At 49.6% G+C, this 24,775-nt stretch overlaps 1 protein-coding gene across 7 annotated transcripts in view; it reads left to right on the top strand.

Moving 5' to 3' along the window:
* The window catches only part of NAV1 (neuron navigator 1), a 275,710-nt gene that overhangs the window by 77,585 nt on the left and 173,350 nt on the right, over positions 1-24,775 (top strand). For all 7 annotated transcript variants that reach the window (XM_031657113.1, XM_031657110.1, XM_031657108.1 and 4 more), the window contains exons 2-3: positions 7,370-8,114; positions 12,771-12,874. In XM_031657113.1, the coding sequence (XP_031512973.1) occupies positions 7,402-8,114; positions 12,771-12,874 (817 nt within the window). In that variant the 5' untranslated portion in view covers positions 7,370-7,401. The remainder of the gene's footprint in view (positions 1-7,369; positions 8,115-12,770; positions 12,875-24,775) is intronic.

The raw sequence follows: 24,775 nt of genomic DNA, 5'->3' as shown, positions 1-24,775 counted from the left end.
ACGGTACCACAGAGTCTCTTTAAAGAGCAGGAGTCTGAATTGGGGCACTGATGAATAGACCTAGGGGCATGAGGAGTTCTACCATCAAATCCACTACTTCCCAGACCTCAATCCACCAACTACCAACATGACTCCTCTTCCTTTTTTTTTTTTTTTTTTTTTTTTTTTGGATGGGGTCTCGCTTTGTCGCCCCGGCTGGAGTGCGGTGGCGCAATTCGGCTCACTGCAAGCTCCGCCTCCCGGGTTCACGCCATTCTCCCGCCTCAGCCTCCGAGTAGCTGGGACTACAGGCGCCCGCCATCTCGCCCGGCTAGTTTTTTGTATTTTTTAGTAGAGACGGGGTTTCACCATGTTAGCCAGGATGGTCTCGATCTCCTGACCTCGTGATCCGCCCATCTCGGCCTCCCAAAGTGCTGGGATTACAGGCTTGAGCCACCGCGCCCGGCCGACTCCTCTTCCTAAAAGCCTCCCCAGATCCTGCCTCACTGACAGACCATAACAACTAAATCTCCATGGTACTCTGTTTTGTCTCTGTCTCTCTCTCTCTCTCTTTTTTTTTTTTTTTTCTTGAGATGAAGTTTCACTGTTGTTGCCCAGGCTGGAGTGCAATGGCATGATCTCGGCTCACTGCAAACTCTGCCTCCCAGGTTCAAGTAATTCTCCTGCCTCAGCCTCCTGAGTAGCTGGGATTATAGGCATGTGCCACCACAGCCGGCTAATTTTGTATTGTTAGTCGAGACAGGGTTTCTCCATGTTGGTCAGGCTGGTCTCAAACTCCCAACCTCAGATGATCCACCCGCCTCGGCTTCCCAAAGTGCTGGAATTACAGGCATGAGCCACCATGCCCAGCCTGTTTTGTCTCTCTTGACACACACCCTGCACATGTTACTTGTCACGAGTGTGCATGTGTTTCTTCCCCACCAGACTGCTAGCTCCTAGAGAGCAGAACCTGGGTCTCAGCCACCGCAATTGCCACAGCACCTGGTACATGGAAGCTGCCCAGCCAAGGTGTGTGGTTGTTGAACAAAGGGATCCTGCTATGAATCCCTTTGTAAGTGCAATGTTCTTTTGTAACAGGGAGTACTAACTCCCTAGTGTAATTTATTGAGGACTGGGATCCCCAGGATGAGGGAACTAAAGAGCACTGAGGCCCTCCTCTTGTTCACTGAGGTTAAGTGAAATTTCAGATCAGGGCACTTAGAAGGAGAAAGAACACAGAGAGCATGTTTGGAGGTGGAGGATCTGATAAGATACCCCAATCTCTCTCTCTCTCTCACACACACACACACACACACACACACACACACACACACACACTCCCATAAGAAAGAAACACTCTCCTTGCTTGTACCTCCAGCTCTACCCGCAAACTTCTGCCCTTGAGACTCCCCAGACACATTGCAAAGTTATCACAAAGGATGACTGATACTGATAGCCAAGCTCTTTGGCTTGAGCAGACCCTTGTTTAAGAGACATAAGCTGGGCACGGGAGCTCATGCCTGTAATCCCAGGAGGCCAAGGAGGCAGGAGGATCACTTGAACTCAGGAGTTTGAGACCAGCCAGGGAAACATAGCAAGACCTCATCTCTACTAAAAATAAAAATGAAAAAAAAAACTAGCCCAGTGTGGTGGTGTGCGTCCTTATGGTTTCAGCTACTCAAGAGGCTGAGGTGGGAGGATCACTTAAGCCCAGGAGATTGAGACTGCAGTGAGCTATTATTGCACCACTGCTCTCCAACCTGGACCCTGTCTCAAGAACAAATAAAATGAAAGAAACGTAGATTGTCCTGCTTCTCAGACACATTTTTGTCTAACACTGAAATCCAGGAGATGAGGGCCATTGTAGTTAACCTTATGCATCTCAAGAGACCAAACATTTTCCCAACATTATTTTATTCAGTCTGCTCAGACAGAATATGAGGCAGTAGAGAGTGAGATGGGGCAGAAAAAGTTGCCCTCATTTCAGAGGAAGGGAAACAGAGCTTCAGAGCAAGCATGATGTCTCCCAAATCATTTGGTCCATTAAGAATGTGAACTGGGTGCTGTAGCCAGCAGGCATGTCTAGGTCCTAGGAGAGATGACCTGTGCAGAGGCCTCACCTTTCAGCTTTGGAGGCATCCTCGTCCACGGGCCTCAGCTCAAATCCCACTCCTCATGTGTATTCTCTCCCCTTCCCTCCCCAGCCACCCCACCCCTGCTGCCAGAGACCTGAAATTCCGGTCTTCCTCCTCAATCCCCACCCCAACCCAGGCGTGCCACTTGCCACTAACTAGGGATATTAAACCTACAGCTTGGCTGGATGAGGCCTATCTTCTCCCCCTACCATGCATGTTGCCTACAGTCTCACATGGGCAATGCCCCTGTACCACACTGACCCCCAGTACCACCAAAGGCAAATAGCATATAAGGTGGTTGGGGAAAGCTAGCTAGATCTCCAGCATGTTTGGAGAGTAAGAGAGGGAAGAGAGGCCTCCCCCAGAGCTGCCTATGACTGATTTTCTTCTCTTCTGGTTTCCACCCTGTAAATTGGATCCCCCCTGCCCACCCCCAACTCTATCTCTGGAAGGCCCCAAGCTCCAATCAGAGCAACTCCAGTCAGAGTTGATCATGGAGGTTGGGGGCGTGTAGGCAGAGCGTGGATATGCTCTCAGCAGGTGTGGCCAAGGGGATCCACCCTTGAGCCTCAGAGTTCTGTCCATCTGCATTTGAGTCACACCACTCTGCCACTTTTTAGCTGTGTGTGTCCTTGGGCAGCTCACTTAACCTTCTCCACCTCATTTTTTTTACCTGTGAAAGGGGTACTAAAGCTTACTTTGTAAGGTTGTTACTAAGAACTAGAAATGATGTCTCAATACAGGGGACTGTTACTCTGTCTAGGGCAGAAGCATCTGCCAGGTGTCCTTAAAGATGCTGAGTACCTGTGGGTTCTCACCCCGAAGGCAAACCAGGAAAGCTCCTTCATGACCCCTTGCCCACCCAGGCTAAAATAACTCACTGTTTGGGGAGCCCTCCTCCACCACCCCAAAGATGGTCTGATCCTCCCAGGCTCCCATCTGGGGCAATAGTTGTCACATCCCATGTGCATCCTCCTCCCAGTCTAGGTGAGGGCTATCAAGTTGCAGAAGGAGGAGAGAGCAGGGCCCCAATTGCAGTGGAGAGGGAGGGGTAGGGCCCTTGTGACCTACCATGGGAATGTTTTAAATCCTCCTCCCATCGAGCTTTTGAAAAAATGATGATCCAGGAAAAGCAGCAACTGCGTCTGCTCCATTAGCAAGTGAGGGAGACGCAGCCTCCTCAGCCTTAGGGCTCTCTTAGCTGGAAATCCAGCCAGCCCTAGCCACAGGGCCTGGGGGAAGTCTGAGCTAAGGGGCTGGGAGCCCAGGGATGCATGGAGGACAATGTAGGTGAGTTGGGCTCTTGGTGGGGGGTGGTTATTGGACAACACAACCTGAGTTGGGGAGGGACTCCCAGGAGAGATGAAGGTAGAGTTGAGATTTAGTTCTGGATTCTCTCACCAATGTAGCTACCAGAAGGGACAGTCTAGGGTGTATAATTGGCTTTGGTCCCCACACTGGGATTTGGTGGGGATTGTAGCAGAGGGCAGAAGCACAAGGGCCATGTGGCACATTGTCAGTGCAGGGAATTGAACCTGGGAATGCTGAAATCTCAAGGGTGTGGCTGCAATGGGTCAGTGGTCTAAGGCCCTTCTCATGGGTAGCAAGCTGGTTAGCTATACAGTCAGTGTACAGCCTATCTCGGTGTTACAGGCCAAGGTCAGCAGCTTGGGGCCCACATGAGTCTCTGAGCAGGTCCACACTTTACCTCCGGTCCTGCTTGGCATTGTCACAGATGCACATGACTGACCAGTAGAGGGGTGGCTAGATAGAAGGAGGGTAACAAAGTCAATCCACTCTCATCTCTACTGGGAAAGAATTCTGACTACTGGCCTGAAGCCAGGATTAAGCATGGTGCTCTCTTCTGGTCTTAAAGAGTACTTGCTTCTCCATCTAACTGCAGTTCCTAGATTTTGTCCTGTCCTCATTTTGCAGACTGGACATGGAGAGGTTGAATAATTTACCCAGATTCTCATGGCTGCAGTAGTAGTACCTGCTTTCACTCTCTAAGTTTCCTTTATGAAAGTCCTTTTCTGTCTCTTCTGTGGGGTTGTGCTTGGCATGCTGGGGCTGGGGGCTGGATAGGGCGACTGCCCTTCATGGAGACTGTGGCCAAGTAGAGGGTGACTCACAGGGTCTCCCAGTCTGTGTCCTGGTGGGTGGGCAGGGAATGGCATGAGCTAGATGAGGAAGAGGCAGGAGGCAGGCAGGCCCTGGGTGTGGCCCTCCAGGCCTAGGCCATGGGCAGCCACTGGAGAAGCAGAGGTGAGCTGGTGGTAATTCCCTGGGCACACATGGCTTTGCCGCCCTTCTTCTGCTGGGTAGGATGAGGTTGCTTTAGCTCACCAAATAACGGTATCAAATCGTTAAAGTGCAAATTAGAGAAAAGGATGAGGGGGTCATAGCACTTCCCTTGTAGAATAATTTCTTGTGGAAATTATTTCATTTATTGCAGAGCAATCCAATAAGCCCTGGCTGTCATGGTCACTTCAAACTGGAGTTTTAGAAATCCATCAGTGCTTAAGGGTCTACACTGACTTCTTATAGCTTAGTCTGTAACTGGTCCCAGACCACAGAGTCAAAGGTCAGGGAAAGGTCAGCAACAGCCATAAAAAATTCTGTGTGGTTGCTTACAGCTTTCTCCACAATATGAAAGGGGGAATCTCAGGGATCTCAAGGAAATCGGCCATGCTTTGGTGGTCTCTTCTGTCCAGAATGTCTTTTGTCTTCGTCTTCATCCAATGCCAATTCACCCTTTGAGAATCAAACTGAGTATTTTCATAGTACACAATGAAAATATGTACAATGATTGCTCCCATCTGTAATCATTTTCCTAGCATACATTTTTAGATTTGGCATTGTTCCCACAGCAGTGTATGGGGGCCATATACTTTTTTTTTTTTTTTTTTTTGAGACGGTTTCGCTCTCTCGTTCAGGCTGGAGCGCAGTGGTGCAATTTCGGTGCACTGCAACCTCTGCCTCCCAGGTTCAAGCAATTCTCCTGCCTCAGTTTTTTGAGTAGCTGGGACTACAGGCATGTGCCACCATGCCCAGTTATTTAGTGTGTGTGTGTGTATTTTTAGTAGAGATGAGGTTTTGCCATGTTGGTCAGGCTGGTCTCAAACTCCTGACCTCAGTTGATCCGCCCGCCTCAGCCTCCCAAACTGTTGGGATTACAGGTGTGAGCCACCGCACCCAGCCTCATAGCATATACTCTTACCAACACTGGATATTTTAATTTTCTATGATATAGTACATTTGATAGCAACAAATGATAACTTATTTAATTTGCATCTCTTCAATTTCTAATAAAGTCTTTGGTTTTTGTTTTGTTTTGGCCAGTTGTATTTATTCTTTTGCAGTTTTCTTGTTCACAGGGTCTCACTCTGTCACCTAGGCTGGAGTGCAGTGGCATGATCTCAGCTCACTGCAACATCCACCTCCCAGGCTCAAGCGATCTTCCTCCTTCAGCCTCCCAAGTAGTGGGACTACAGGCACACATGACCACACGCAGCTAATTTTGATTTTTTTGTTTTTTATTTTTTGTGGAGATAAGGTTTCACCATGTTGCCCAGGCTGGTGTCAAACTCCTGGACTCAAGGGATCCTCCCGCCTTGGCCTCCCAAAGTGCTAGGATTACTGGTGTTAGCCACTGTGTCCCGCCTGCCCTTTATTCTATGGGGTGTTTCCTTTTAAATATTGATTTGGTAGAGCTCTGTATATGTAAAGGTATTAATTCCTTGTTTTTCATACTAGTTGCAAGTATTTTTTTTTCTTTTGAGACAGAGTTTTGCTCTTGTTGCCCAGGCTGGAGTGCAGTGGTGCAATCTCAGCTCACTGCAACCTCCACCTCACGGGTTCAAGCGAATCTCCTGCTTCAACCTCCCGAGTAGCTGGGATTACAGATGCACACCACCATGCCTGGCTAATTTTTGTATTTTTAGTAGAGACGGGGTTTCATCATGTTGGCCAGGCTGGTCTCGAATTCCTGACTTCAGGTTATCCACCCGCTTGGCCTCCCACAGTGCAGCAACTACAGGCGTAAGTCACCGCGCCTGGCCTGTTGCAAGTATTTTTATAGTTTATTGATGTCTCGAACCTTTTGAAAAGGTTTTTTGCCCATATAGAGATTTTAATTTTTATGCACTCACATCTATCAGTGTTTTACTTTATGATTTCTTCCTTTGATGTGGCACTTTGAAAGGCCTCTCCCACAACAAAATTATGGAAACATTCATGCATGTGTTCTAAAAATTTTTTTATGGCTTCATTTTTTAACCTTTAACTCTTTAATCTATCTGGAATTGATTGTATGTATCTTTATAAACTGCTTTAAATTCCCTTTGAAATGGAAGTGATTAATTCATTAATTAACATGGCTAGGAGGGGAAGCAGGTGAAGGCAGAAGGGGATAATTAGTGAGTCAAGGTCTGGAAGAGAGGAGATCAAGTGCTGTTGACAGGGCCTGCACAAGGAACTGCCTTGAACCAAACGTGGGACACTCAGTTTCTTTCAGACGAGGGTGGCAGGACGTGCAGAGGTCAGTTTTGCCAGGGAGGGAGGTGAGTAGGGAATGGGCTAGAGAGGAAGACTGTGAGCCAAGTGCCAAATGCCCAGTGACTATGGGGGTGGGGACAGTAGGGAGGGTCCAGAGAATGGCAGGAGCCTCAAGGGGCAGCATTTGCCAGTTTACAAGTTTATGATCTGGGGGGATTGTGATTGGCCCTCCCACCCTTGGGCCCTAACAGCATGTGGAAGAAGGTTGCACTGCACTGGAGAGTGTCCTAGGAGGAGAGCCAGGGGTCAGCTGCAGTGATGAGTGGAAGGAACATGCAGGCAGAGGCTGAGAGCGTGAGGAAATTTGTTTAGTGTGCAGGACATTCTAGACTTGGGGTACTAGGAAAGGCCTGAGGGGGAGGAGCTATGAGAGGAGTCTGTCCCCGATCAGTGAACAGGAACAGAGTCAAAGAAAGTTAAATGAAGTCCATTTGTACAGCACATTGCAATTCCACAAAGCACTTTCCCATATTGCTTGCAGATGAGCCTCATAACAGCTTTTCAGAGCAGAGAGGAAAAGGGATTTGCCCAGAGTCCAGCAGGTAGCCAGTGACCCAGTCACAATGCGAACCAGGAGTGCCAGTGCCCAGCCTGCGTGCTCGAGCCTCCCCACAGACCCCAACACCCTCTTTCTACACTCAGGGATGGAAGCTCGGGAGATGTGCCTGACGGTCTTTTTTTGCCCTCCCTCCCTGCAGGACAGTAGCCCACCCTTCCAGCCTTGCAGACCATGAATGGGATGGCCAATGTGAATCCCGCCAGCCGCCCTCACTACGCCTCCTCCATCCCGGTGCCTCGTGCCTCCTCCCAGACCAGGATTCCTACACCGGGTGCTTCTCCCCAGCTGCGGCCGCGCCAGACCGGCCTGGCCCTGAGCCCACAGAGAGCGGCCTCCCCCAGACTGGGAAAGGCTGCAGGTCCTTCTAGAAACTCCTCTCCTAGGGCCTCCCGGGGGAGAGGCTCTCCCAAGTTTGCTGGATCTGTGAGGGAGTCAGCCGAGGATGGGGAAGGCTCCTCCAGCTCCCCATGGAATAGTCCCAGGACAACCCCGAAAGCAGTCCTCTCCAGCCGGGCTGGATCCGGAAGAATTGGGGAGAGACAAAGCACCCAGGGAAAGAAGAAGAAAGCCCAGGAAGGGACTCCAGTCTGCCGGACCCGGGGCAGAAGCCCTTCTCGGACGAGCTTTCACGGAGAAACTCAAATACCGGAAGTTCGGAAGCCTCCCAGCGGCCCAGGAAAAGACCAAAGAGATATAAACTACAAAAGTTCTGGGACCCCCAGGTCTTTGGAGCCTGATGAGCGGGCAGCTTCATGGGCTTCCTCGCCAGTCTGCAGCCCAGCGCAGGGCAAGCGCCCCTCTCCCTCTCCAGGGGCCATTAGCTTCTCCTCGGTCCATCAACAGAGTCAGCCAGTCACAGCCACGGTGGCTCCCTTCCAGTACAGGTGAGCTGGGGAGCAGGCAGGGAGGGAAGGGGGCGAATTACAATTTGCAATTACAAATGCAAATTAAGTATCTTCCTGACTAAACTAACTTCCTGTATTTTTTGCCCTATCCTAATGGAAGGAGAAACTCTCACTTATATTTTGGGTGTAGAAAAGCTTGTACATCATCCCCTACACACCAGGGACCTCTGAGGCATCAAAGCGGCTGGAGGTGGGGGTAGAGAACCACTAGGAGCTTTAACCTTCAGTAGAAGGCAACTTGTGTATCTTAATCTCTGAAAAATTGAATGCAATTTAATATTACAGGACTAGGCCTTTGGAGCTCAGGACAAGGAAGTGAATGGTCCCAATACACTCTGCACGTGTTTAGGCTTCATTTAGACTGTTACATTTAGTTGTGAACACCACATTTTAAAAGGACATCGACACACAAAAACACATGTAGAGCAAGACTGACGTGTTGTTGGGGGATCAAAAAAGGTGTTATAGGATGATGAAAGGAACTGAAGAAGTTTGCTTTGGAAAGGGAAGGCTTAGAGAGGGTCTGAGCACTGTTTTCAAATATTTGAAGGGCTGTCATGTTGTAAGATGAATTAGATTTACTTGGTGCAGCTCCAAAGACCTGACTCATCACCATGGTGGTTAGAAGTTAGTTCAAGACAGATCTGAGTCTCAAGATGAAGAACTTTCCAAAAACTAGAGAGGATTACAAATTGACTGCAAGGCAGTGAACTCCCTGTTATTGCAAGAATTCTGACTCCATAGCCAAAGGGAGCTCTTACCAGGGTGACCCCTGGCTCTCAAAGCATATCTTCTGCCTGACTGTACTGCCTGCAAAGTGCACCGATGCTTCTTTTCCTAAGGGGCAACTCACTTATGTCCCTTGTGACTTTCTTCACTTTGATTCTGCAGCTGATGAGAGAACTCAAGAAGCAGAAATGCAGGGCAGGCCTTCCTTTGAGTGGCCTTTTTCCAATTAGTAAAATGTTTCCCTGGTGACTCTTTGGCTTTCTTCTCCTACCTGATTCCCTTCATTTTGAATTCATTCTTTGGGAAAAAGTGTCTAGGCATTAAATTGTTTAAGATTTTACAGTATCTACCTTACAAGTCCCCTGGTATATTCGGAACCTGACATTTTCCAAAGAGGTCAGAATTATTCATCCAAATATTTTAATGCAGCTTAAACAGAACCATGTTTCATTCCTCCAGCAAACATTTGTTGCATGTTTGCATTTTAAACAGAAATGGAAATGTGTCACACCACCCCACCTCCTAGACCCTGCCACTTTTAGGCTCTGGATTAGGGTTAGAGAGAAGGTCATGGCATAAGCAGGAGTTAGATTAAGACCGAGGACCCTCCAAGATGCTACAGGCCAATAGGCAGGCACCAAGCACAGTCTGCAGGGCCTAGAGCTGCTGTCATGGCAGCTCTGCCAAGGGCCAGGCTGGGCCACCCTTCCGAGCTTCATAGCCAAGGAGGTGCCATCTGCTCCCTAGAATCCACAGACATTGTGTTTTCATGGAAATCTCTCCTCCCTCCCCGCCACCCGCCCCAGGATCTTGGTCTTCTGCAAAGCCCCAGTGGAATGCAGAAGCAGAGTCACCTGTTTCCCTCGCCATCTCCAGCCTGGTCATGACTGACCTGTTTCTCCAGGGAATGAATCCTGTAGCCATCTTCTCCCCTGCCCCATCCTTCACAGCCCTTTCTTTTCAAGGGCCTAGGTGTGGCCTTCTCAGTGAAGCTTATCTCCTGTCATCCACCACCTCCCTTTGGACCCAGAGAAGGTGCAATGCCCCGTCTGCTCTCAGAAGACCCCGGTCTCACACATCTAATTCCATCATATCCTCAACCTCATCCCTCTCTGCTATCCTGGAAAAGAGCCACAGCAGCTTCACTGCAGCCCTTCCTGACTTTTCCCAACTGCCAATGCACCCTCCACCACCTCCCTAACCCCCAACAGTTCTCTTCTTCCTGCATTGGGTGGGCCTTGGCTCAGACTTCAATTGGAAGTATGGTTAATGGTATAAGAAGCGTAGGGTTACTGGTGTCACTACTGCAATTTTCTTCTCTCTGATTCCACCTCAGCCTGACTTCTAGAATACACAGTGCTGTCCATTCAGGTTGAGAAGTGAGGGTGGACATGGAGACCTGGCTGTGTTTAGAGAGGTAGAGGAAGATGTGGATAAAAATACAGAGCTGACTGAGATTAGAGATAAAGGCTGCCGTCCTTAATGTTTCTGCTATTGGAGTTTCTGGCCCATATGACTGACGCAACCTCACCCGCTCTTGCATCATATTAATGGCAGCAATAATCATGACTGTAACTACTCCTTTTTTAATTTTGAGTTTTTAATTTATTTATTGGAGACAGTCTTGCTCTGCCCTCCAGGCTGGAGTGCAATGGCACAATCATAGCTCACTGTAACCTCAAACTTTTGGGCTCAAATGATCCCCCTGCCTTGGCCTTCCACAGCTCTGGGATTAACAGTTGTGAGCCACCACCCTGGCCTATTCCTATTTTTCTTTTTTCTTTTTTTTTGAAATTGAGTCTCACTCTGTCACCCAGGCTGGAGTGCAGTGGCACGATCTCGGCTCACTGCAACCCCCACCTCCCTGGTTCAAGCGATTCTCCTGCCTCAGCCTCCGGAGTAGCTGAGATTACAGGCATGCACCACCAAGCCCGGCTAATTTTTGTATTTTTAGTAGAGGTGGGGTTTCACTGTGTTTGCCAGGCTGGTCTCGAACTCCTGACCTCAAGTGATGTGCCCGCCTCAGCACCCCCACCTCAAGTATTGGGATTACAGAAATGAGCCACCGCGCCTGGCTGCCTATTCCTATTTTTACCACTGGTTATTGCATACCTGCTCTGGCCCAGACACTGTGCTTAGCTCTTTACATATATGATGTTAATCAATGAAACAGTTGACACGTTATATAAAATTCCCTCTCCCCAGTAGAATGTTCTGTTACTTTCTCACCAATATGTTGCATCCTCTGCTTCAAAATCCCAGGTCCATTCTAATCTCTTCCAAGAAACCAACCAACCCCAGTCTTTCTTTATCCCCTTGGCACTCATGTACTTGGACAGACATTTAATTGACAGTAAGAGCCTGGTGCAGTGGCTCACACCTGTAATTCCAGCACTTTGGGAGGCTGAGGTGGGCAGATCTCGAGCTCAGGAGTTCGAGACCAGCCTGGGCGACATGGCAAAACCCCATCTCTACAAAAAATATGAAAATCAGCTGGGCGTGGTGGCTTGAGCCTGTAGTCCCAGCTACTTGGGAGGCTGAGGTGAGAGGATCACTTAAGCTCAGGGAATCAAGGCTGTAGTGAGCCTTGATCACACCACTGCACTCCAGCCTGAGTGACACAGTGAGACCCTGTGTCAAAAAAAAAAAAAAAAAAGACAGAGAGACAGTAGTACATGGTGATTGTCCCCATCATACCAAACACCCCCAGGGGCCATGATGAGGCTTCCTGCTTTCTCTAAGGACACCCCACCCTGCCCTACACCCAGCATTCACCTGAGGGACCTGAGATGCAAAAGAGCTCAGCACGCTTTAAATAGCTTAGAAAAAGCTGAGCAGAAGCAGCAAACACCTCACAACTCTAGACTGTAAAACTGATCCCAGCCTTGGGGGGGCATCTTTTCACCCCATGATGGAAGCCAGACCCAGAGAGGAGAAGAGATCTACTCCAGGTTACACAGTGAGTTAATGGCAAAATTGAGCCCAGAGTCCTGGCCATCTAGGCACTGAAAAAAGTGAAAACTGGAGAGAGAGAAAGACAATCTCAGTGGCACTGGAGACTCTCAGGATTCCATGGCCCAGCCCTTCAATTTCCCCTCCTGCCTGCACAGCCCTCCCCTCCCCCTCCTGCCAAGCTGCCAAAGGCTCCATTTAACTGGAGACAGCGGGCGGATGGGTGGGCGGGCCAGCTCCCAGAGCCTAGGGTAATTGCCTATAATGAAAGCTCCCACAGCCTTTGTTCCTGGGAGCAACTGTACGATTAAGGTTGTGCTCAGAGGTCTGTGTGCACTTGGGAGCTGGTGCCCAGAGACCTCACCCTTCCTTCCTGCTACCACAACGGGCCCAGCAAGAGACTTGTCCTCCCGGGAGTCACTGTGATTGCAGCTGAGCCTACTCCTCCTTCTTTCCTGACCTACCAGCTGCCTGGACTACGAGCAAGCCCAAAGCCTGTGTGCCCCCTGTGCTGCCAGGAATCAGTGACTTCAGCTTCAGAGGGAGCTCTTCCCTGTGTGTATGTACAGGGCTGTACATACTGCTCATCCTGAGGGCAAGGATCATGGCAAGCCAAAGGAGCCAAGGCCTGGAGTTGCTAGGGTATCCCTCTGCCCTATAAGTGATAACGTTCCTGGGAAATGGATAGATTGTAGAACGGCAAGGGGTGACAAGCATCGGGCATCCCAGTGTCCTCTGGGGCTCCCTGTCTGGCGCAGCTTTGCGCAGAAGGCCTGCTGCCTGCTGGAGGGCAGGCGTGTGCACATACCCATCAGGGAGGGACTGGCCTTGAGTGGTGCAGGGCACTATCAGAGAAGAAGAACCAAGTTCTAAGAGGGTTTTCTTAGCCCCATGGAGGGGCTTAGAGACCAGGAAACCTCTACCATGAGTGATTACCCTTTCTTGGTCCCACAGGTTGCAAACTGACCAGAAACCTGGCCCCCTCTCCCAGGGCAGCTGGGCCCTTGATGGCTACACTGAGCCCCTCCATGAGACTGAGGAGAGCTTCTCCTGCATGGGTAAGTGCTCTGGGGGAGACTTCCTCCTAGGGTCGGGAGGCCACTGCACTAGGACTACCCACATGGAAGAAGAAGTGACCTAGGCTGGATGAGTCCATCTCTTGACAAGGAGACATCAACCTGTGAATTGCACTTTGAGTTTTTGTCATGCTTGACTCAACCCAGGATTGTTCCATCAAACCCAGGAGCCCTTCAGGGGCAGCATAGGGAAGTGGCCAGGGCGTGCCATGTTTATCTGATGCCCAGGCTGTGGGAGTCACTGCATGTGTGTGTCATGTGAGAAGTCGTGACACAAAAGTAACAAGCTGGGAGTGAAAGCCAGGTTCTGAGTGGTGCCCAGGTTGAAAAATGAAGGTGCTGGAATTAGGGAGGCAGGCCAGAGCCATTTGGCTTGCTGCCTGACAATGCTTCCCCTCCCAGAACCACTTTTAACAGGCCACTCCCACACATGTCCCCTTCCCCATGTCATCCTGTAGTCATGACATATCACCTGAGCCTCGGGAATGTGAGATTCACCAGGAAGATCCCTAAATCTCAAATACAGCAATATTCCATAAGGGCAGAGGGACTGACGGTCCCGGGTGCATCCTCAGGTGCTCAGTGTCTCTGAATAAATGAATGATGCATGGATGAGTGAGTGTCTTAGGTACCATTGGTCAGGCCCTAAGTGGGTCAGATTCAAAACTCAGCAGCACTTAGGAACGTGTGTTGATTTTCTTACAACATTAAAAAAGTGTCTAGAGGATGGCTGTGATTCACACCAGGGGTACACGAGGCTGCACACTGCAGGGAACCAGGTCAATCCTTTATTTCCCAGACAAAGGGAAACTTGCCTCAATAAAGTAATGAATTTCCTTTTCACAAACCTGAGATTGTCCAGAGGGTTTGTCTCCCAGCTTTGTCTCAGTGCCCTGCTCCAGTGGGGCAAAACTGGGGCTTAGAACACAGCCCGACCCTGAGATCATTGAACAGGATGGTGTACTGCTTCTGTATTCTCTGTGCCCTGCTGGGCAGGTGACCGGATTTCCCTTCTTGGCCTGGGAGCCGGGACCTTTTGAGCCCTTCCTAGGCCTGGTCTATAGCAGTGATCTTGGAGCCACTGCAACCCTAGAAACAGCAGCAGCACTCATTCTTCCATGACAAGCCTTGTGGAGAAGGGTTATGGGTTAAGGATTGGACATTTGCAAAACAAGCCATCTCCTTCCACAATAAGTATACATGCAGGAGAACCAGGGCATGGCAGGGGACAAAAAGAAACCAAATTTCTCTGGCACTGAAAAGTCATCAGAATTAGAATGTGGTAACCAGGAAACTATGTGGAGCTCTATTTTTACATTTGCAGTTTTGTTAGCGTAATGGCTTCCTCATGTGGATGCCACATTGTTAGAGCCTAATGATCTCCATGCACCTAACCCAGCGCTCGTTCATGATTATTATCCGATGAGTTGATGAGAGGACTTTTACTTTTAACGTCTGCTTCAGACTAGCATTAGGAATCCCCCAGGCTTGTCAGCTGGAAGACCACCCTCACTGGTTAGATGTGAAACTGTCTGCTAGATCATGGTTGGGTTCCTCTAGGGGGACAGAATGCCGGGGAACCTTTGGAGGAGGGCTTTACCAGAAAAGTGAGAAACACTGGTTTTTTCCAAGGCTCCTAGGGAAGGGGAGCAGGGTTCACAGCACTGCCTCTGCTCTGGTGCTAGCTAGTTGTCATGGTGACCCATCTCTGCCGAGGATACGCCGAGCTCTTTGATGGGTTGGATGGGGAGAGAGATTTGGGATTTGCCTGCCTTGTGGAAGAGGCTGTGCTCTTCTGAGCTTGAAGAAAACAGAGAAGAGAGGAAGAGAGGAGGCAACTGAAGGGTTTCATTTTATGCCTTGCCCTCTCACTCCCAAAGTCACTTGGGGCATGACATGACTCATTCATTCATGTATTCCTTCATTCAATCTACAAACCATCAGTGAGTGTTTGCCTTGTGCTGAACACTGTGCTTGACACTGGGGTAAAAGACAAATAAGACTTTGACCTGCCTTCAAGATGTTCACAGCCCAGGGATTCACTCCAGTGAGACTTATCTAGAGATTCTGTTGGGATCCCAGAAGCTGTGCCCAGTGACCTGCCCCTATAGGAGTTGACAAGGCAGCCAGTCCGTCCTGCCTCCCTCGCTAGGCCCCATGGCATGAGGAAGGCACTGAGCTTATTATCCCATTTTATAGAAGGAGAATTGGGTGCTTTGGAGAGTACTCCATCAAATATTTATATAATTCACAGAATCCAGCATAGTTATTTCACAGTTATTGATCATGTTATTTCCATATCAATTTGTAGATGGCTGGGGGTTTGGGGGCATTTTTTGATGCTCATATATCTTCCCTTCCTGAACATGAACTCATCTTGCCCCCGCATCACCTAGCACAGTGCCTGGTGGTCAGCATTTTGGTGAAGGAGTGATTTGAATGAATGAGTAAGGAATTCAATGTAAATGGTTGCAGAGCTCTAAAATTTATCATCTATGAGCCCGTTTCTTCTCTACCAGCTGAGAAAGACCAACCAGTCTTTCTCTGCTCCTTTCCCAATATGTTCCTCTCTGGCCTCCAAGTTCACTGAATGGGTTTAGGGGGTGAGTGCAGAGTCTCTGAGGGGAGTAGGAGAATGCCAAAGAGCTTTCTCAGCCTTGTACCACTTTCTTACTTAATCTGCCTGGACTCTGGGCATAGAGTCCAAACAAGGCTTTCTAGTATTTATATAGCAGGAGGAGAATCCCACGATGACTTGCCTCCAACCTGGGGCACTGGGGATGTTCTTCATATGTCCTGAAGGCCATCCACCAGCAGCTGCTCCTTCTGCCTCTGCCCTAGGGCAAGTGTGGAAATGCCCAGCGCACCGATGTTTGCACACGTGCCCCGACCCTCCCTGGCCCATCTGAGTCTGTTGGTGATAGCCCAGCACGGGTCCCATCTGCTCACTCTCCCTTTGGGCGCAGTGAGCACCGGGTAGTGCACAGACCACCATCAGATCTTAATTTGGACAGCCAAGAGAAGCCAAGGCTGACATTACCGCGTGCCCACGTGTGTGAGGCTGTGTGCAGGAGGACTGGGAAAGGTCGCCCCAAGGCTTATGCAGATTCCTTAATGACTTCCACTTTGTGGCGTGTTTGAGTGAGCACTAAGTGGACCCACAATGAAGGGATCTTTTTCTCATCATAGCATGTGTCATCGGGAACAAGCCAGAGCCTCCTCCCTGCCTCTTTCTCACACGAGGGTTGATATATAGAGAGAATGGGTGGGGCAGTGTGGAGTTTGGCTTCATACTAGGGCTGTTTTGCTTTTCTTCCTCTTTCTTCTCCCTTGTTGAGTTGGCTCCATCTTTAAGCCACAGTGAAGTTTTTCATGCCTTGTGGATTTTAAATAGAGCAGGGATAGAGTCTTCATTCTAAGGAAACTTGCAAAGCTAGCATGCCCGGGGCAGGAGCAAGGAATGGTAACTACTCTTTGGGAGAGGAGTTTGTTCTGGGGGTTTCAAGCTAAATCCAAGTATTCCTGGACTACAAATGACTTGCATCAAAGAACACAGGAAGTCAAAGCTCTGACAAACTTCATAGATCTCGCAAATTTGGCCTCATTTTCGATGGGGGAGAGAAGAGACTCAGAGAAGAGAAGTGACTTGCTCAGGACTGCATAGGAAGTTAGCAGGTGAACTAAACCAGGACCACTGCTTTCTGACTCTTTAAAAACTAAAAAGAACTAAATCGTAATAATGACTATCATTTGTTGAACACCCTACTATGTGCAGGGCATAGTGCCAAGTGCTTTATGTAAAGTCTTTGTGAATACCTTATACAATCCTTTGAAGGTGTTATTATTACTCTGTGTTATGAATAGGAAAGTCAGGCTCAGAGAGGTTATATAAAACCTGTCTGAGGACATCCAGCTAGGAGGCTGTGCCAGGATTCCATCCCAGGCTTGTCAAAAGGCCACACTCTTCTCTTACTCCCTGCCTTCCCATCTGCCGCCCACCAATGTTTGTACATGTGCCCTGTACTCACTCAGTCACACACTGTCCAAGTTCAACTCAGTCTCCCTTAGCCTCTGCCAAGCAATGAGGAAGGAAATGGGATCAGTGAGCCACAGTCCCTGCTCACATCTCCCTCAATCTGAGCAGGTCCCAAGCTGCCACTGGCATCCCTGTCACTCCAAACCTATGTCATTTCATGCTGAGTTCACACCGCTGTGTTCTTTGCCCTCTGGGGACCTCCAGGCCAAGATGAGCCTTATGTCCCAGCCATCCGTGGAGAGAAGACATGCAGACAATTGACTAGAAAGTAGAACAAGTTCAGGAGTTCAGGGGCAGATGATATTAGCCGTGTTCTCAGAGTTTCAGCAGGTTGGTGCTGTTGTGGGGCAGAGGTGGCTCGGGAGTGCGAGGGTCTCTGGAGACCCTGTTGGATACACAAAGCAGCAATCTAGGACCTGGTAGGCTTCCAAGAACTGGGACGGGAGGTCATAACAGCACTAGTAGCAGCAGCCGACACTTACCGGGGCTTACTGTGAAGCAGGCATTGTCATAAGCACCTTTAATCCTTCTAACAACTGCATGAGGTTTGGAATCTAACTCCCTACTTGCCTTGCATCACAGCTTCCTCACTTGTTAGCTGTGCAGCCTTGGGGAACTTATTTAGTCATTCTGTGCCCCCGTGTCCTTGATTGTAATCAAGGATGATAACAGTGCTTTCCTCATAGGGTTTTGTGAGGATTAAATGCATGGATATTGGTAAAGCGCTTAGGAGAATGGCTGGTACATAAGAACTGCTCAATATGTGTTTGGTGTTATTTGTTATTGAGGCAAATGATATTATTACCACACTCACTTTGCAGATGAGGAAACTGGGACAGACAGGTTAAGTGGCTTGCCCAAGGTGGTCTAGCCAGGATTTGAACCCATGCAGCTGGTCTTCAGAGGTCATGCTCTTAACCATACGTTCCATGACCTCACTGGAGGGGAAGATGACTCAAGTCTCGGAGTTCTCCCAGGGAGGCCAGGAGAGGCAGTGGGATCACCAGCCTGGCTCTGGGAGGGTCCATGAAGGAAGAGGCCAGAGAAGTGAGGTCATCCAAGGTACCTGCTGGAGGGGTTTGAAATAGAAACTGCAGGGGTCTGGATGCTATATCTTTAGAGGAGTACGGGGGTGGGGGGGGAGATGGACTTTTCAAGATAATATTTGGCTGGGAAGGGGATTTATCCCAAGGCAGTGGATTTGACCCAATGTTAGCCTTTTCAGTGGAGTGGCAAGAATAGCAGAAACTGGTCAGCTTGGATCCTCTTTTCCCCACGGCTACCTTGGACTCAGGCCCTCCCACTCTAAAAGGTGTGTGAGTGATTCTACGTGGTTTTTGCAACTATGAGTGCTCCACATACAGTACAAATCCCTTGCTCTCCAGATCCTGATTGTGGTTCCAGAAATCAAGAAATCTTGGCAAGACCCAGCATCTCTGTTTCTTGCTGCACCAAGAAAACCAGGACCTCTGCATTGCCCAACTCCAGAGGAAATTCATATCCATTCGCTAATTTTTTTTTTTTTTGAGACGGAGTCTCGCTCTATCGCCCAAGCTGGAGTGCAGTGGCACAATTTCAGCTCACTGCAAGCTCCGCCTCATGGGTTGATGCCATTCTCCTACCTAACCCTCCTGGGTAGCTGGGACTACAGGCGCCCCGCCACCATGCCCGGATAATTTTTTTTAATTTTTATTTTTAGTAGAGACGGGGTTTCACCATGTTAGCCAGGATGGTCTCGATCTCCTGACCTCATGATCCGCCTGCCTCGGCCTCCCAAAGTGCTGGGATTACAGGTGTGAGCCACCGTGCCCGGCCCATTTGCCAATTTTTTATAAAGCACTTACTATGTTCCAGGTGCTATTCTAGAAGCTTGGAATACATTTGTGCACAAAATAGGCAAAGACTTCTGCACTTGTGGGCCCTTTATGATGTAGCCTAGAACTGTGCATTGTACAACCTGTGCAGCTGTACATGATCTACACGGTGGCCCTGGAGAAGCCCCAGCTCTGGAATATGTCTCCCACCCTAAAGAGCAGGAGCAGAGCTTTGGCCTCATTGACACTCCAGGGACGACAAGCAACAGCAGTCTGTGGGCCACCCCCTTCGCCCTGAGTGCTTGAATAGATGAGGAAGGTGATAAACTTTCCCCTGTGGTTTTCCTAGAGAATTACCCCCTATATCCAATACCTGTCTGTCCTGGACTTGGCAGCCTCTTATCAGATTTTTAGAGATTCAACTCTCCAACCTGCAGTGATCTGCTTCAGCTCCTCCTAGAAAATCCCAACCGCTTGTTTAGTTCTCCATGTGTCTATGAGCCATGGAAAGGTTCTGGGAAAAAGGACACTTAAGGAGAGGTGGCTGGGTTGACAGGAATCTCTCCAGATCAGACTGCTCTATACAACTTCAGAGGTTGTTATCCAGGGAGCTGTGGAGCAGTTACAAATTTCAGCTAAGGGAGGCGGAACTAATTGCTAAACTTCCACCGCTGCTGCTCCCTACTTCTCTGGCCAATCCAGGTAAGCCTCACCTCAAGTGCAGCTCTGAAGATCTGGCACCTCAGGTCTTTGCCCCATGCCTGGGCAGATTGGTCAGCCCTCCTTATAACTCTGAACTGTGGTCTCCCTGGGAAGGCCCAGGGCAGACAGAGAGCCTGCAGAGGGGGCTTTATCTCAAGAAGTGCTGGCTCCACGCCAGTCTCGGCCAAGGCTGAAGTTTCCCTGCAGCACCACTGAATGGGCAGAAACTGGAACACACCATCCCATGCCCCCCCAGACCCCTTTGTAAGAGGATTAGGGTCCCCTGGTGAGAGACTTCCCTCCCCACTATAAGGCTGCGGGCAGGCTTACACAGAAGGAGCTCCAGGGAGAGGCAGTTGAAGAGAGTGAGGTGACACAGACACAATAGCCAGAGAGATTAAATGCTGAGAATTACCCCAGCCACAATGTTCATCCTTGAAAAGGGCGGAAGGAATAAAAAACCTGCTTTCCTGGGTGGTGGGAGTCCCAGGCTTCAGAGGGAGCAGAAGATAATTAAAGGTCAGAACTTATGAAGGGTCAGCAAGTGTGGGGCCATCCACGCCAGACCAGATGAGCCCAGGGAGGAGGGGAGAGCAGAGAAATGCTCAGTTGTCCCTTCTCTCAAGAAAATCCTTCCAGGAGAAGGAAATGAGAGTGTCCTGAGGTATGAATGACTGAGGTCAGATAAATAAGAGAACTTCCTGGCAGGAGGAGAGCTCAGCCCCAGTGGAAGTGGAAGGACAGCAGCCTGAGGTTCGTATAAACACTGGCACAGTCCGGGGGCAAGAGCTGACCTCATGAGCTCACCGCATCCTTCCTGCTGAAGAATCTGAGGTTGCATGCAGGCAGGAGGGAGCACAGAGGTGGCAAGCCCCTCGTGATGACATCAGGCCCTGTGAAAGGCAACGTTCTCATCATGGCATTGGAACTCCCACCCATCACACCAACGAATACTCTTAACATTTGCAGAGCAATTTTCATATTCCAAGTAATTGCCAGTGATTATTCTATTAAAATTCATTGAAATATGAGTCCACGGCATTCCTCTGTTAGGTTTAATGCCTTATTCAAAAACCTAACAAAACTCTAATAAAGCACAGAGGTGCCAGCAGAGAAAATGAGTGCAGCCACAAAATGGGAATATCTTTCTCTCTAGGGTAGTAAGAAGGCCAGGTTTCTTTAAACCATCTGTCCCAGCTGGTTCACACTCAGATGGGTAAAAGCTTCTCATTACTTTTGCAGTTGTCTTTACTTTTTTAGAGTCAAGAACCTCTTTAAGAATTTAGCTGATATTACAATATATCCCCCCAGATAAATGGACATATTCACAGTATTTGGCTTATGTTTGATGGCTGGTACTGTGAACCCCCGGAATCCAGTCTGTGAACATAGATTAAGAAATTCTGTTCTAGGGTAGTGATGTCATCACTGTTGACAAAGTCACCACAGATTTGGGCCTTGTGCTTTTCCTCATCAGATTTTTGGGTTTGTGTGGCCAACAGTGAATTAAGAGGATTTACTGCAGAATAAGATTATCTCCAAGGTCCCTCTTAGTGTTATGATTTAATGACCTTAAAACATCCAATTCTTCATGGACAGGTCAAGTTCAACTCTAGATTTGCCCATCCCAAAGGACACATGCTGATACAAGGAGTTTGCTCATCCCCATCCAACACATGGGCACAGCCACAGGCACACACCCTACCCTCTCCTTCCTTTGCCTGCCTGGAGTTCTTCCTCCCAGGCCTGCAGTTGCCATGACAACGGATCTGGGTGGGTCATGGTCTAAGGGCGATGTACCTGGGTGGTGCAGAGCTCTGCTGGGGCCCAGTGTGCAATATCCATCCCAGTGGTGTGTATGGGACAGTTGCCATGGCAACATACAGGAAAAGCACATATGGGAAACATCTGGACTTCTTATCCTGGGCTCTTTATTAGCCTGAAGAGCACAGGGATCTGATTTTAAATGAGTACAGTTTCAGACAGAATACCCTAGATTAGGTGTTCTTTTGCCCTTCCCTACTAGAAGCCCCTGAGCAGAGGGAGCAGAGATTCTCTAGCTCCTACCCCCACCAATTTCTTAGATGACCAACTGTATATATTCTCTTAAGGTCACATAGCAAATCAAGAAGACAACCCAGAACCCCCAAGACTTGAGATTAGGGAAGTCCTCAGAAGATCCTGACCTGTTGGGACTGTCAGGTCCACTGAAAGTGACCAAGACCCCAGGACATAGGTCATGGGGTTGAGCTATGAAGCAACTGGTGTTGCTACAGACCACCAGCTCTGTCTGAAAGATTCTCCTCTGCCACATTCTCACTCCCAGGATTCTGTGGGGCAGTCTTAATGTGACTGCAGTCCTAGACCCATGCAGACTTCAGGTGCAACAGGTGTCTGGGTTACAGGAGCTCCTCAGCAGGATAGGCAGGAGAGTCAGGGCCCTCCTTCCCATTCTTCACTCCCCCTTCTAATGCCCAGTTCCCCTTTCTCTGCCAGGATCCAAGACTTTCCTGCTGTTGGGTTCTATATGTCTTGGAATGACATGCAGTTATTATATTAAGCAAGTCTCTAGAAATAGCTGCATGGTAATAGCATGAAGTTATGGGAAGATGTGGAACACACACAGACCTTTACTCAATTTCTGATTTCACCAGCAGCCTGCTGTGTGGTCTTGGGCAAGTGTATTTCTCTGTAAAATGAAGATAATGATAGCCCCTGCTTCAAAGGCTTTTATGAAATGATGAACATCACATGTCTAAGAAGGTCCCTGGCAATAGGAGGTGTTTAGTAACTGTAAGATCTCCTGTCCTTCAGTTCAGCAAGCATCAGTGAGCCCTTACTAACTAACTAACCTATGTAGGGCACTTACAATTCCGCTGGCAGGAGAGGATATCTCCCTAGGATATAAGTAGGCAGAATGTGGGTACACGGCCCCTGACTATAATCAGTGGGTAGGAAAGGCAGAGCAGTGTGCGATGGGGTAGTCTGAGAAGGCCTCCTGGAGGAGGTGGCTCTGAAGCTGGGCCTTGAAGGGAGAATTGGATTTGAATTCATATAACAGAAGGCATTCAGGAAAAGGGCAGAGCAAAGCAAAGGTGCAGGGGTGGGGTCAGACCTGGACCAGGGGCATTTAGAGGAAAGCATTAGAGGGCAAGTTTACCAGCAGGTGAAGCCAGAGTGGGGAAGGGCTTGAGTACTGTGTGTTGGCCAGCACTGGCCTCTAAGGCAGCCAGATAGCAGAGGCCGGGAGACTGTCCTTCCCTGGGAGGCCATTTAGGTCATCAGGTCAGAGATATGCTTCTCTGCAGGAGATCATGGAGTTCTGGCTTTCAAAGAAGGGAGGTCTCAATGCTTGGAGATCTGGACCCCACTCCCCAAGGACAGGAAGGAGAAACCCCATGCCTTATTGTGCACTGCCAGGGCTCCTCTGCTGAGAAACCAGTCACGAGAAATACAAGTCCCGTGTTCTAGCCTGGGGGCCGGAACACTTGGGAGAAACAACAGCCCAGCCCTGAGTCAGACCTCCCTAGCCCCTGACTTTCTAGCTGAGAAACCCTTGACTGAAGGAGGGGCCAGTTTTTTGGATTCCAGCTCCTATCCTCCCCTCCCAGGTCTGAAACAGGCCCTCCCAGGAGCCTTCAACCAGTCTCCACTCTATCCAGGGCTACACAGCCCCAAGCCCTGCCTCTGAAAGGAGGGCCTGTGCCCCGTCCCTGTCCCAGCCTGGGGAGTCCCAGCCTCCAGCTGGGGACATGGGCTTCAGGCTCTGGTCTTGTTTACTTGTGTGACTAGAGGTGACTTGTTTTCCTTCTAAGGGACCTCATTTCTGCCCTGGTCCTTTCACACGACAGGCAGGCTCATCCCTGCTCTACCCATGCCCTGTTGGCATAGGAATTTGTGTCCAGGCAGCTGTGAGCTCCAAGGAATGTGAGTTGTAGCTTAGAATTTCTCGGCATTTCCACCCTTCTGGAAGCTCCCCCGAGCCAGTTGAGCCAGAGGGCAGACCGAGGCCCATGACCTCTGGCTCCACTCCCAGCCTCTAGATTTCTCTGCCTCGTTTTCCCCAATAGACAGGAAGACAATAAATCTCTCTCTGGAGCCCACACACCTGATCTGTAGCCCAGAGGAAAAATCCCCAACCACACTGAGCTCAGGGAGTCCTCTGGGGCCAGAGAGGGTGAGCCGGGGACCTGCAGTGTCCACAGAAATGTCTCAACTACCAATGCCCTGCCGAAGCAAAGGCAGTGGCTGGGCTAATGGACCAATCTAGGAAGTCTTCCTGGATGAGGCCCTGGAGGTGTGAGCCACCCAGAGCAGCCATATTGGACCAGTGTATCTAGTGTCTCCTTTTTTTTCAGCAAGGGGGAGAGGGGGATGGGGCTGAAGTCCCAGCTGGGATTACTGCCTGGGCTGTGAGGATACGTTGCCCACTTTTCCCCCTGCCTCACAGAGGTGTGGTGAAACTCTCCCCATGCCTCTGGGCAGAGCAGAGATTTAGGGGCAGAAGAGGGTCTCATCCCTGAATGCCCCAAGGTCATTCCTCTGAAGAACTGGAGCTTCCTTCAAAGGAGCAAGGCAAGGGTCCACTGGCCTCACTCTGGCCCAGGGCTTCAGGGAAGGGAGAAAAGATGCTGCTGGGCCACCATCCCAGAAGCTTGGCTTCCATTCCACACACCAGCTGCACTGTGTCTTGCCACGGGGTATTAAGAGGTCACTGCTGTTTACAGTTCCCTACACATCTGTTCTGAGTCACGCATTCATTCATTGAATCAATCGCCATTCACCGAATATTTTTGAGAGCCCACTGTGTGCACAGAGCTGGGATGGGTTTTGAGAAAAAGTTCAACTGGAGATGGATCCTTGGAAAACACCAATGGGTGAATGATGAATGACAGCCCTGAACATTAGGAAACGATTAAAGTGGCTGCAGTGAACTGCGTGGGGAGAGTCAGGGAAGGCAGCTTAGAGGAGGTGGATTTGGCCTCAAGAGGGGCCAGGGAGAAGAGAGGACTCTGATTCTACCTCCAAAACCAGCTCCTCCTGAAGCCTTCCCATCTTGATGGCAACTCCAATCTTAGAGTTGTCCAGGCCTAAATCCTTGTGGGGACATGCTTGGTTCCTTTCTTTCCCATACACCCACATTTGGCCAATAGCAAATTCTTTTTTTTTTTTTTTTTTTTTTTGAGAGGGAGTCTCGCTCTGTCGCCCAGGCTGGGATGCAATGGCCGGATCTCAGCTCACTGCAAGCTCTGCCTCCCGGGTTTACGCCATTCTCCTGCCTCAGCCTCCCGAGTAGCTGGGACTACAGGCGCCCGCCACCTCGCCCGGCTA

This window comes from Papio anubis, chromosome 1, assembly GCF_008728515.1.
Source record: "Papio anubis isolate 15944 chromosome 1, Panubis1.0, whole genome shotgun sequence".
NCBI classification, from domain to species: domain Eukaryota; kingdom Metazoa; phylum Chordata; class Mammalia; order Primates; family Cercopithecidae; genus Papio; species Papio anubis.
This window is presented reverse-complemented; position numbering and strand designations above follow the sequence as displayed.